Source organism: Thalia democratica, chromosome 6 (genome assembly GCF_965202585.1).
Source record: "Thalia democratica chromosome 6, ktThaDemo2.hap1.1, whole genome shotgun sequence".
Classification (NCBI taxonomy): domain Eukaryota; kingdom Metazoa; phylum Chordata; class Thaliacea; order Salpida; family Salpidae; genus Thalia; species Thalia democratica.
This window is the reverse complement of record NC_139170.1, coordinates 1161969-1176734: the sequence shown is the minus strand read 5'-3', so window position 1 is coordinate 1176734 and position 14766 is coordinate 1161969. Positions and strand designations below refer to the sequence as shown.

The 14766-nt window shown below is 21.7% G+C and overlaps 1 protein-coding gene across 2 annotated transcripts in view; it reads left to right on the top strand.

The window, feature by feature from the left end:
* Positions 1–1903: 1903 nt before the first annotated feature.
* Positions 1904–14766, top strand: part of LOC145838025 (uncharacterized) — a 49996-nt gene continuing 37133 nt past the window's right edge. Inside the window, exons 1-7 of one of the 2 annotated variants that reach the window (XM_082945546.1) lie at positions 1904–2025; positions 3710–3760; positions 4808–4855; positions 8381–8424; positions 8765–8798; positions 10187–10315; positions 12825–12983. In XM_082945546.1, coding sequence (XP_082801672.1) covers positions 1965–2025; positions 3710–3760; positions 4808–4855; positions 8381–8424; positions 8765–8798; positions 10187–10315; positions 12825–12983 — 526 coding nt within the window. In that variant the 5' untranslated portion in view covers positions 1904–1964. The remainder of the gene's footprint in view (positions 2026–3709; positions 3761–4807; positions 4856–8380; positions 8425–8764; positions 8799–10186; positions 10316–12824; positions 12984–14766) is intronic. The other variant, XM_082945547.1, reaches the window with a different exon arrangement.

The following is a 14766-nucleotide window of genomic DNA, read 5'->3' as shown; positions in this document are numbered from 1 at the left end:
GGAGATCTATATTAACTTACTTTAAAATCTTTTTTAAGTATTAAATCTATTTATAAAAGTTAATCTCAAAACTTTTTTTTTAATTAAATGTGGATAATCAACTAAGTTTTTAGTGGTCCTGCGTTGAAAATTAATAGTTGTCTGTAACTACCTTACAAAATTTAAATTTGAGCTTTTCTTAATTTTTTGGTTTTTATTTGAATTCATTCCACAGTTCTTTGTTTTTACTAGACATTTATTTTATATATATATGATTACAAATTTGAAAGTTTTCTCTTAGTAAAGTTGATAAAAAAGTTAAAAAGGTAAATACTACATCTTAGTACATTAATGCAGTTGTTGTCATTATTTTAAAGGGTTGTTTAACGCTTGTCAACCCTATGGTTAAGTTTAAAGTTTTTGCCACTTTTAAATTCCAATAATATTTGCTGTTTTATATAACTATTCTATTGACCTGTTTTGACACAATTTAGTTTGTGTAACGTAATTTATCTAATGTCAAACCAAATATACATTTATTTATAAATACTATAATAAACCAACTTAAAAAACATAGAAAGTGTTGCAAATTAAAAAGTGTTTGAGAAATACTTGTGGTTGTTTTTTGGTTTTTATTAATTGTTGAAAAAAATTATTTGTAGTTTTAAAACACGTCATACTAAACTGTTACTTTAAAATTAATTATAAAACTTTATATAATTTTATAGCATCAACTTTTTTACTCTAATTAAAACAGTAACTTCATTGGATTATTTTCTATTTTTATAAATGGTCATTATGTTATAATTTTCATACCATTAATTAAACAAGCTAAAGTTCAAGCTTCTTTGTACAGTAGTCTACATCTTTATTTTACTTTTTTAAGCCAAAAAATTTGTGTTAAAGTTAACATTTGTTTTAAAATCTAATTAGTAACAGGTAAAATTAATTAAACCTTTATTTTAAAACAATTAATAAAATAACTTTTAATCAAAATAATTCGTATATAACAAAGAAAAGTACAGGAATCATCACTATCATAATGTACAAAAAAATTTTCCATTGAATTAAAATACTCAATGTTTAAATCTCCTTGATCAAGATGTAAAATGAAAAGTTTGAATTTTAATAATTTATTGTGAATACAAACAGTGAAATTATCAATTTTTTATGCTTTATAAAATATGTCTGGTAGAGTAGTTTGGTGTTAGGGTATAAAAGACGTTGGTAACAATAATAACATGCTGGGTGGCAACTAAACCCGAATCCTGAAAAAATCTGGAATTTTGAAGAGACGTCATTAAAACTCTGGAATTTTTAACAATTATTACATGTTTTATTAGTAAAAAGTTGAATTGACACAAAATATCTGTATTTTAGATAGAAATATTTTGTCATCATCAAGTTTTTTATTAAAAACACATTTAAGTAGCTTTGCAGTATCTTTTCAATGTTGTTATACAATCTAAAACAGTTTTCAGTTTTTAACTTAATTTTATACTAAAAACAGACCCAAAAACATATACTTTTTTTAATAAAACCTGGAAGATATTTCTTAGAAACAGATGCCACCCTGTAGAGTAGCTTGAGTAAAGCAAGTTTTTTGTTGGTAACAAAATTTAAAGCTAGAAATAATAACTAGGTCAAACAAACAAAAAAGGTTATTTTTAAATGAATTTGTGCTTATCAAAGCAATATCGACTTAAGAAATAAATTTATTATGCTGTACACCTTATTTTTGATGAATTAGCACTTTTGAATAAGCAAAAACTGCTGAGAGCGTAAATAACTTTAAACTTGTTAAATCTAATTTACTTGCTTCTTTAAGCTTGACATACATAAAAAATACTGTTAAAGTCTTTAAAAAACAGCTTATTTTTATCAACTTTACATGTTTTTAATTGTATTATAACACTATTCTTGCAGTTTTTTTATAATGTTTTTTTAATAATGTTGCACATTTTACAATTTACGATGATCATTTAATGATGAAGCAATTCCTTTTAGTTTTTATTTTCATATCATGTCATGCCGATCCATATTCAGGTTTCATGTTTTATTATTTTTAATATTAAATATTAGTTTTAATGATAAATATATATATATATTTATTTATTTAAAATCAGTTCAATTTAGTTTATTAAGATTTAATTTCTGAAATTTTCAGCAATTTTAGTAAATTAATTATAACTATTATTTTGATTAAAGTGATTTTTTTAGTAAAAGTAAATGCACTTTAAATTTTTACTCTAAACATTTTTGCAGTTTTAATTTAAAAACTATTTTCAGATAAGCTAGCATATACCTATAAATAATACTGAAGCTTCAATTTTTGGTTAAATGACAATTTAAATATGGGTAATTCGAATTCTTAAAAAAATAATTAAAAGAACATATCTCAAAAAGTAATATATATTTGAAAAAAAAGTCTAGGTATTTTTAAAATCTACAAGCCATTTAATTTTAACAAAACTTTGCATGTTTTTTGAGGGATAACATTTTTTTAAGTTACTATATTTAAATTTACTTGAGCCATATCTCAAAAAATAGTATCAAGTATGCTGATTATACCTGTTCAAAAATATAGATTTAATTGTTTGTTAACAAAAGATCCTAGTGAAACAAGTTTACTAGAAAATAAATAAAAACAAATTATACAGTAATCTTCCTTTATTGTACCAACATATGTTTCTGTGTGTTAACGAATCAACACACTTCAACTGGGTTCTGTAAAAAATATAATATACACCTACTTTATGTTCTGTGTATACACCTACTTTATTCTATGCTTCTATTCTCATATTACAGTAATTATTTTTTACAGAACCCAGTTGAAGTGTGTTGATTCTTTAACACACATAAACATATGTTGGTACAATAAAGGAAGATTACTGTATAATTTGTTTTTTATTTGTATGCTGATTATAGTCTTTTAAGTGTTATATACTAAATTAAATTTTAGTTCATATTTATTATTAAGTGGTTGCTTGAATTAACTTTTTTTGTTTTCCTTATTACTACAAATACAAAAAAACCATTGATTATAAAACAAAGTTGATAGTTTTTGATAATTTTTTTTTACCATTTATATAACTTATTTAAAATTTAATAATAGTATAAAATAAAGAATTGAAGTAATTTAAAAAGTAGATTTTTTTATCTCATAAAAATCTTTATAGTTTTTTAAAAGTAATAATCTAGTTTAAAAAAATGTTCTCTAAATAAATCACCATGAAAAACTTAAGCATTAATATAAAACTTATTTTTGCATATATATTAGACTAGAGTCAGTTTGTTGTTTTGATAATTAAGTTTAAATTTCAAAACCTATATTATAAATTTATCGTCAAATATTATTTTTTAGACTGTATTATCTTATAGCCATTTCCTACAAAAAAAAACATAACTTTCCTTTAGCACAATAATTTTAGCTAAAATGTTTTTAGTTGTAATAATTAAAATTTTAGTAAATATTTTAAATAAAACAAAAAATTTGTGGGTAGAAACAAATAATAATACTATATTTTACAACTTTCAAAAACAAAAAAAACATAAGCACTTGAAGTTTGTAGTAGTTACAAGATATAGATAAAAGTTTAAAATAACTTTTCAAAAGCTGCCATTCTGTTTTCCATTATCTTATGCAATGTTAAAACTTTTAAAGTTGTTAAAATAAATTAGTATAACTGACAAGCGTGAAATTCAAAAAAACTTTCAATTTTAATTCCAGGCTGCCTTTACAATGGATATTGTCCAAGACAAAATCATGTATGTTTAGATGGTGAGTTTTTTATTAATTTTTTTTTTTGATGTCTTAATAAATTTCAAAAAAAAAAAATACCTAAGTCATTTTTTAACCATTTTATAAATTAAGAATAAATTATTTAGTTTAATTTTTTTTAATATATTCCTTTTTTTTTAGTAGGAAATTATTCAAGTCAGTTTTTTGTTCTGTCTTTGTAATGACTTCATTACCTTAGTTTTGTAAATAGTACTTACTTAAAACTTTACAAATCAATTTATTATGCATTATTTTACTATTTTATTTCAAATGAATTATTGATTGTACTTTATGTATTTTGAAAAATATTTTGAAACTTTTATATTAGTGAGTTGTATTTTGTTTCAAACAAGTATATGGTATGATATACTTTTGCGTTTGAATTTTTTTATTGTGTTTTATTTTATTTCAAAATTTTATAAAACTATGTATACTATATCATTCTATTTATATAATATTTTTTTCAACTGATGATCTCATATGATTTGGTTCAAGAGAGTGAAACATGGTTTTGGTAATAAAATTTAAATAATATTGAATTGATCATTCTCCTTATCATTAAGTTGAGATATTTTATTGTGATCTATAAGATATAAAGCACATAAACTATATCATGCTAAAAACGTTTTAAGTTTTATTAATCTTAGATAACTTTCCATATTTTTTTGCATTCATTCAAACATTTAAACTATAAATCCTTTATTAAACAGTTTTTAATCACAGTTTTTATACTCATTGTTTGACCTTATTAAAAAGTTGAGCTTACATCAATGTTAAGATATTTCGTAAATTATAGTTCTTTTCAATTTTTATTTTTTTAAACTTTTGTTTTGTTTAAACAGAAATTAAACTGTTATTTAAGTAGATTGAATACTATTAAGTAAATACTATATTATTAAAATTTTATTCATTGAAATAAGAAAAACAAATTTTACTTAATTTAGACTGATTGGTTGCATTATTTTGATACTTTTCAGTAATTACAGTACGTAATTGTAATAGTAAGTTCTAATTACTTTTTATTTATGAATTAATTTTTTTTTTCAGATGGACTCTATGGAAAATGTGTAGACATAACAAGAGTAAAGCCAGCAGGTAATTTAAAATACTTATAATTTTTAACAGGGTAGCCACAAAACCTGGAATTTTAAACAAAATTCATTAAAAAACCTGGAAAATCTAAAATTTAAAAAAAATTTTACATGCTAAGTAGTAAAATTTTGATTTGACACAAAAAGTCTATCATATAAATTAAAAAATTTATTAATAAATTAAAAAATTTATTAATAAATTTTTCATTAAAAACTTATATAAAGTAGTTTTATGGTATTTTTTCAATACTATTATACTGCTTAACAAAGTTTTTAAATTATATTAACTGTAAAATAAAAGTAGGCGTAAAAACGTGTACTTTCAAAAACCTGGAAGAAATTCAAAAAACCAGTGGCACTTTTATGTCTTAAAAACAACTAGTTATATTTTATCAAACATTATTAAACCTAATGTTGTTGTGTTTGTTCTGGATTTTTTGTTTTTTATACATTTTTAATTAACTTTCAATTAAGTTTAATTTCTGTTTAAGTTTTTTTAGCTTGTATCTATTTATTTGGTATTTTGTTGTTTGGTATCTATGACACTTATTTAGTATTTTTGCCTGATAATATCCTTTAAAAATAAAGTATTTAACACTATTGGTAGTTTAGATTTTTATACAAATCAGCATTAAAAACTTAATCAATGCTTTATTATTTTTTTCGTACATATTGATTAGAATTTTGTTTATGTTATGTAATACTTTATAAAATTAATGTTATTTCTCAGTAAATCAATATATTTTCTGATTAGATTAATATATGACACAATTTTCTAAATCTTGCCAAAAAAGCTTTTTGGATGTTTTGAAGTAAAACGAATGTTTGCATGCAAATTTTGCGGGTTACATATATAACATAAGATTTTTTTTTTGTAAATTTTGTAAGCTACATATGCAACATAAGATTTTTCTTCTCAAAACATTTTCTTTTTTATACAATACTCTTTTTTTTTACCAGTTTTAATACCAAGTTCATTAAAAATCAACACAAAAAATCTTAAAATTTTAGTCGTATAAGGATAAGTTGTTCATTAAATCATAATTTTAAATTAAAAATTAATATGTTGAACTTTTTACTGTTTTGTAATACTTGGTCAAAAAATATTTGAGAAAAAATACCAAAATGATCGATTTATCTTACATAATTTTATGTAAATTCTGCTAAAATTAAAAGAATGATCTTTAAAAGAAAGGTTAGACACAACAAACACAAAATTAATTATTTATTATAATATTTTTTCAAATAAGTACGCTTATTGTATGATGTACTTTACAAACGGCTACATACAAAAACTCTTAAGATTTATTTCAATTTCGCTTTTATTTAGATTGTTTTTGTTTTCTTAATTTTCTAAACTGTTAATTTGTTATTTGTAATAAGCTTTCATATTCAGTTTTATATTGTTAAAAAACATCAAAAATTTAAAAGAATTGTAAACAAATGGCTGATTTATTTTAGGAAATTTAACATAGTAAATGTTATTACCTATGTTGTTTGTTTGTATAACATTTTTATTTAAAGAAGCATTTTTATTTTTTGAATACGCGCTAATCAACTATAAAATTAAGTTTTCCACGGTGATATACTGTTTTAATAATTAATAAACTTTTCCCTTTTATTGATTTTTATTTTACTGTTCAAGTGCATTGAAATTGAGTTTAAGTAAAAAAAACAAAGTACTTTCAGTTTTCTCAGCTTGAAAGATATTATAGCAGATAAAAAAGTATTAAATATATTTTCAGTTTTTCTTTTTAGTTACATTTAGTAAGTAATGTTATTAAAAATTTTACTGTACTTCAAAATTTATTACAAAATTATAACTTGAATGTTGCATTTTCAGTAATTAAATTTCAAGAAAAATTTTAATAGACTTAACTAAATACAAATTAGCTATAAGCTCAAATTTAAATATGTGTACATTTATATAAATGTTTAAAAATTTAGTAACAAAAATTCCATAAATTGTATTTTTTTTAGTTGTAGTTTAGCAAATGTTTAAATGTCTTTAAATGAAATTGGAAAAAAAACTATTTAACTTTTAAAATCTAACAAAATTACTCGTTTTGTAAAATCTGATTTATAAAGATGTTAATATATTTCAAATTGATTTTATAATTAAAATTAAACATCAGTTTTTTTTGTTTTTATTTTGTTTTAAAAAATAGTAGTTCAAATATGTTTTAAATATTCACTGTAAATTATATAAAAATTGCTAATAAAATAGCGATATTTATAAAAACCTAACAAATTAATAATTAGTTCAATAATTGAAGAAAGGTTTAATGATTTTTATATTAATATTTATGTAAACTGTATATATCATAATACTACGATTTTGAAAACATTGTTTCACTATTCTGATAAACAGTTAAAAGGGTTGCCACAAAACCTGAAATCCTGGAAAAGCCTTTAATTTGATAAGTTACGGTGAAAAAAACTTGGAAAAGCTTGGAATTTGAGAAATATTGAAAAAATATTGAAAAAACCTGTAATTTTGAACAAAAATCACTAAAAAATCCTGAAAGACCTTGAATTTTAAACAGGTTTTACATGTATAGTAAATAAATTTTTATTTAAAACAAAAAATCCATCAGAAAAATTTTTTTTTTTTCATCATTAAATCTAAAAAAATACACATTTGATGTAGCTTTACAGAACTTTTTAATTTTTTTTATTCTATTTGACACATTTTTTCACCTTAAACTTAACTTTAAACAAAATATAGACCCAAAAACGTGTATTTACAAAAACCTGAAAAAAAATTCTCAAAAATCAGTGGCCATTCCAGAAGTAGATTATAAACTTACTATCTACTAAATAAACCTATAATTCTTTGTAAAGAGCCTCTCTATTTCAACATTTAATTAATATTAAATGTTTACTGTACAAATATTTATGTATGCGAAATATTAAACAAAATGTGTAGACAAAATAATATATGTTTGGAATAAAAAATATATTTCTTAAAAAATGAGTAAATTACTTAAGTAATAAAAGTTTATAACGTCAAAGGAACATATTGTATTTTTAAATGAATATTTTATGAGCCTAGTTTAAAATATTGTTTTGTAAAATAGTAAAACCTTCCCCTTTTGATTTATACATATGTTTATGACGGCTTTTATTTTTCAAGTATTTTTATTTATATTGACAACTTATAAATGAATCTTGACTTTTAAAAGTTGAAATTTATTGAGTATTATTTCAATGAAAACTAAGATGTTTTTTCTTAAACTTAAAGAGCTTTGTATTAAACAGCTTTTAAAATTTCTTTGTTTATGTAAAATTATTTTGTAAATAAAAGTTTCTCTTTTTTGGATTACTTAGTTTTCTAAAATAATGTAAAATTTATCCCATTAAATACAGTTTTAATATAAAATTTAATTTTAAGTTATCTGTTGTACATTTATTGTGATTTTCAGTAAGTTGATTTTTAAAATATTTTTAAAGTCTTTTTTTTTGTCATTTCTATCATATAAAATATCTTATTTTATTTTTTCACCTTAAATGAAATAATATTTTACAGGTTACAAAAAAAGTGTGAATAAAAACCAAGTTCTGTACAATAAGGTGAGTTTTATAAAATTGAATGTTAATAAATATATTTTTTTTGTTGTTATTCAGCTTAAGATTATTTTTTGTTAACTTTATTTGATTATAGACGTTTATTTTACTAAAACTTAAAAAAACAATTATTGAAATGTAAATTAATAGTTTTTAAAATAAATGTTTTGTTGTCGCAATATCACTCTTGCATAACTTATAAATATTTTGCTTCCGGTATAAAAAGTGTTATGGCGTCACAATATGATAACAATCCCGATTGTCTGTATTTATTTATAAATTTCCTTTGTTTTTATTGTTATTGTTCTTTAGATTTATTTATCAGTAGAAATATTTTTTTTTTCAGAAACCAAGCTCACTCAGTGCTGGCGATATAGAAAGTTTGTTTGAATTATAATTTTTTGTTTTTAAAAAAATAATATTTTTGTTTTTAAAACAATAATTTTTGTTTAAAACAATAATATTTTTGTTTTTACCATTTTTATACTCAAAATTGACTAAATCATAACAGTTTTATTTCTAATCAAATTTTTTTTTGGAAATAACAATAGTATAATAACCATTTATTAAATTTAAGAAGTATAACATAAAAATATAGGTACGGGTCAAAATTGCACAAGGGCACAAAATTGCACGAAGACAATTTTGCACCAAGGGTCAGTTTTGCCCGAGAGTAAAAAAAAACATAAAAAAAAGTATATAAAAAACAAAAATAATAAATAAAAGATGAATTAATAAAAAACCATAAAAAAGAAAGTTACTGGCCGATGGGAAGGGTTAGGGGTACTAGTGATAAAAAATAAAATTAATAAATAACCAAAATTGTTAAAAAAAACGAAAAGTTAAAATTAAGGGCATAGTAAAAATAAGTCCGAAATTTTTTTTCACTAAAAATAACATTGTATCCTATATAAAAGTTTAAAGTACAAACTACAAGCCAGTTTTTACAGAATTAAAAAATCTTATTTAATTTTTGAGATATCGTAATTTTTATAAAAAGTTTCTGATACAAACTTATGGACCGAAAATTTTTAAACCTAAATTTATTGGAAATTTAAAAAATCACTAAAAATCTATCTTCTCCTTCATTTTTTGAGCTAGAGACCTAAAACTTTTAGGAAACGTTCCTTTTGTATTTTAGAAGACTTTGAATGTTAAAATTTTAAAAAAATTAAAAAATAAAAATTTTAGATAAAAAAACAAAAAAAAAGGTGGTTTTTTTTTAATAATTTTTTTTTTTTCAAAATTAAAAAAATTCCTGCATTCAATCTTTTTAAAATTTAATAATACACTTTCTGTGAAAATTTGAAGAAGATTGCTTAAAAAATGAAGGAGGAGATAGATTTTTAGTGAAATGGTCTTTTTTTGTATTTTTAGTTTGCGCCTTCCATTAGGAACCTATTGAGGTCACCAACTTTGATCGCTCATATCTCAAAAAATACTTTAAGTTTTTTCAAGCGGTTAAAAATGTCTGATAGCACAGGAAAAACTCTATAAAATAAGATCATATTGTAAAAATCAAGGTGGACCCCCCTATTCCCTTAATAAAATAAATTAAAAAATAAAAATAGATAATTCAACCCGTGCAAAAATTTCTCCGTGCAAAATTGTCTGCTCGTGCAAAAGTGTCTTCGTGCGATTTAGTCCCCTCGTGTAAAAAGAATACTATTTACTTCAATAATAGTCAGATAAATATTACATTCGAAGTTTAAACATTTATGTAAATGAGTTAACATTGATAATAGATAAATTATCAACTTTATTTCAGTTTTAGAAAACAGCAAATTACTGAAAGAGTTTTTATCATATTTAATTGATAACGGAATAAATATAAATGAAATAACTTTTGAAAATTTGCACATTTTGGTTTCACAATTCGTCAAAAGTAAAAATAAAGGTTTGTCACATTAAATTATCTAAAAATTACTTTATTGTTAGAAAATATTGTTTTAATTTTTCGTTTAATATTTAACAATCACAATGTTGCATAAAGTATTACGTTAATAACAACTTTATTACAGTTGATAAATTTAAAAATTAATGTTCTTACTAAATAATTAATTTTACATAAAGTGCAATGCAGTTTGAAAAAAATTGTTGTCGTAATAAATCAAGTATAAGTTTTTAACCTTTCTTTTTAGCACAACTACAAACATTTTTTTTGATATTAAACATTAATTTTTAAAGAAAATGTTTTAGCTGTATAAGAAAAATTACAACATTTTTTTTGTGTGTGTTCAAAGTCAAGCCACTTGTAATTTGCAGCTTACAAACAATTTTCCCAACTTTTATGAGTTTCTCTGTGCAAATTACTTCAAACTAAATACCGTGTGATTTGCTTCAAAAAACTTTTCGTTTAATGTTCTTTTAAGCACTGCTTTCCATAATTCAACAACAAAACATAATTTCCACAAAATTTTGTTTAAAAATAGAAACTTTGTTCTCTACTTTTGGCTGAAACTCCACAGAGATTGATTTCAAAGCTTATGTTGTTTACGTTGCATAAGTTTGTTATTGAAAGTATGAAAATATACTAAATGATTGATATTAAATCATAACAAAAATTAAATTTTGCCCGATAGTTTGTTTATTACAGTCTATCATACACTTTTTTTATTGAATTTCGTTCTGATAAAACTTGTTTATGAAAAAAATTCTTAGGGTTCTTACAATTTTATTTTATTTAAAAATTAATGAATAAACTTGCTCCTTTATTCCACGGTAATAATTTGGAAAACATAAGTTTATTAATTTCTAATTAAAAAAAAAGTCTGAAATTATTCAATTGCCTATGATTGAAATTTTATTTTCTGAGTCTGATATCTGCGTCAATTAAATAAGAATTAAAAATAATTTCCAGATGCCTTTATGACGTAAAAGTAAGAATTTTTTCCGTCAACATGTGGCATAAGTGCGTCAAAATATTGGTCGTAAAATTTTTATTATTTAGTTTTTCTTGCAATGAATTTGTTCAATAATATTTAAAAGAGTTGTTTTTATATGCAGATATATTTTTTAATATTTTAAATTAACCTTATACTTAGAGGTATGTTATTTTGTAGCTAATATTTTACATTAATTGGTGAATAGTACTTTTTTATGTAAAAACATTAAAGTTCTGATATGACAATATGTTTGTTTTAAATGAAATTCAAGTCAATTAAAAAACGTGTTTGTAATTATATATTTGGTACACATAAAAAGTTATGTTATAGTGTATCTTCTATGCATATTGTTTATTAACCTAAATTATAATTTTGATTGATTTTTGAAAGCTGTTTTAATTTTTTTTAAATCTCATGATTTTAATATTTTATTTTAAGAAGTACCATTAAAATTTTCTCAAGTTTTAAACTAGCGTCTATTTGTAAATTTGTTTTATTTTTTAAATACAATTTTAAACCATATCTAAGCTGTTAAAATAAAATTAAACAGTAATAAGGCCATAGGAGGCTCAAATTTTTTAACAACTTGATTTTAGTTTGTAGAAATTTATCTTAAGTGTCACACAATTTTTGCAATTAAACAAAAAATAAAAGTAACTGTGGAAATATAAGTTGTCAAGGAATGTTAGCTCAATAGGTTTTTTAAACAGGGTGCCATCAAAAAGACAAAAAAAACTAAATTAACTAAAAATTTAATTTTTAAACAACACTTCAAATCTATACACTTAGTCAATTACTGATTATTAAGTGATTCACTTAATAATTGGAATTTAAAAATATGAATGAAAAAAGTTGAAAAACTACTTTTTAGTTTTATTATCTAAAATTTTTATTTTCTAATAATTAGTTTCAATTTTCTTTTTTTTTGTCTATATAAGGGGTGTGTTGTTAAAACTTAAGAACTCTAGCTGAAAAAAAAAAATCAGGTTAAATGACAATGACAAAACTTTGGTACATATTTCTGTTTTTTAAATTGACAAAATCTCAAAATTTGTTTTAAAATTTTTTGACTATAAAAACTGAATTATGTTGTACAATAAACTGATTTTTTAAAGTTTTGACTCGAAAGCAAATGTAAGTATTTTTCGAACCCCTCAAATGTTAGCTCTTATATTGTGTCTTATTTTTTATGATGCATAACATCATTTATAATTCAATCTGTATAGACTTTTTTATTTGTAGAAATTAATCTATTATTAAAAATTTTATAAAACAATTAAAACATATTTACCAAAGTTGACATAATAATTGTTTGTTTCTTAACATACTTTTCTGCTGGAGTCTATCGATGTGCTTGATTAGCTTTAGAATTTCAAAAAAAATCGGCTATTTTTATAATTCAACTTGTGTAATTGTTTTTGATAAAATATTCTCGAAGCTAATGAAGTATTAGTTTTCGACCCTAAGGCTCTGTATGAAAGTTCAGTAACAATAGTGATGTACAATTTAAAAACTAAACAGTAATAACAGAGAAGAAAGACCTGAAGAACAGGCTGTTGCAAGCAGTTGAGCAGGCGAGAAACCATCTGAAAAAATACGGCATCTCATTGAGTGATCTTGATGATAAGGATCAGGATGTTCTCGCTAGAATAATCGCGAGAAAGTTCATAAAAAGCGAAAGTTTGTTATATTTTGTAAAATTATTTTATATCAAGATATACTTTCTAAAATAATTTATAGAAAATTCATCAAAAAAAAAAGTTTTTTTGTGTAAATATTTATGTCAAGATATACTAGCTTAAATGATCACTAAGTATTTTCTTAAAAGCGAAAGTTCGTTTTATTTAATAAAATATAATTGTTTATATGTTAATTAAAATAGTTGCTAAAAAAATTGATGAAAAGCAAAAGTTTGCTTTTAACATAAGATAGTATACTTCGTTGGAGTTTTATTAAATAACTTTATTTTATTTGTATGAAAGTTTAAAGTTTTGATTATTAATAAAATAGTTTATTTTTTGAATATAGTTATATTCTATTTCAATATTTAAATATTCGGCGTTTTAAGCTCGTTAGATACAAATAACTTTTTAAAACTAATGCACCTCCAACACTTTATTCCATTCTCTCTTTTAGTAAAAAATTAATAAATACTTAATTATGTAGTATATAAACAATTATAAAATTTATATTTTTTTAATATATTGTACTGCATAAAACTTGTCTCAAAGAAAAATTATTTAAAAAATTATTTAATTTTTAAACAGAAATTTTTTATAATGAATTATTTTTAGTTGATTATTAAATTCTTAAAAACTTTAAAAGGAAATACAAGATTTGAATAATAGTTTTATAAAAGATCAATTATCTTATTTTCCAAAAGACTTGAAATTTTAAATTTTAGTTGAACAGTTTATTTCAAAGAATCTTTTCTCATTTTTGTTCAAAACAAATAATTCTGCAACGAAATTGTTTATAGTTAAACATAAAACAAGACCAAAAAAGCTCTAGACGTTCTTTAAATAAAATAATCAATCATTTTTTTCCAAGTTTAATCCATAAAAAAAAGCTAAAGATGAAAATAAATTGATAAAAAAAAGTATTTTAGCAAAATCTAAAATTCAATGTTTTCTAAAATTAGTGTTTTTAAAGCACTGTCACAATTTTTGGCGTTTAAATGAAATTGTAAGAGCAAAACTAGTTGGTAGAAAGTTTTATTGATTAAATTAAAAGTTTTGCACTGGAATAAATTTTGAACTTGTAGCAAGTTAGAATGTTTTATTTTTAATTTCAATCAAATAGTATATCAAATAACAGTAAATGAAATTTTTGATTACTTAATTTAAGACATATAAATCTTATACTTTTAAACTTGTCTCAATAGAAAAACTATTTACAATAGTATATCGTTTTTAAACTAACAAATGCTTTTTTTATAAGTTACTTTTAAAAAACAATTAAATACTTTAAAAACCTTAAAAAAATATTTCATTAAAAGTTTTATAAAAAGTAAGTCATCTTATTTTACAAAAGGTTAATTGAAATAAAGTTAAAAAGTATAAGTCTAAAGAACTTGTTCTCATTTTTGTTCTAAAAAAATAGTTCTGCAACGAAATTGTTTATAATAAAACAAAAAACACGACCAAAAACAAAAGAAAAAAACTCTAGACGTTTTTATTCTTAAATAATCAATCTTTTTCTCCAAGTTTAATCCATAACCTTAGAGTTACAGAGAAAAATAAATTAATAAAAAGTTTTTTAGCAAAGCATAAAATTCTATGTTTTCTAAAATAGTGTTTTTTAAACAATATCACAAATTTTGTCTTTTGCAATGAAATTGTAAGAGCAAAACTAGTTGGTACACAATTTTATTGTTTAATTAAAAATTTTGCACTGGAAATTTTGAATTTGTAGCAAGTTAGAAACCTTTTTTTTTATCTAATACAAAAAGCATATGAAAAAT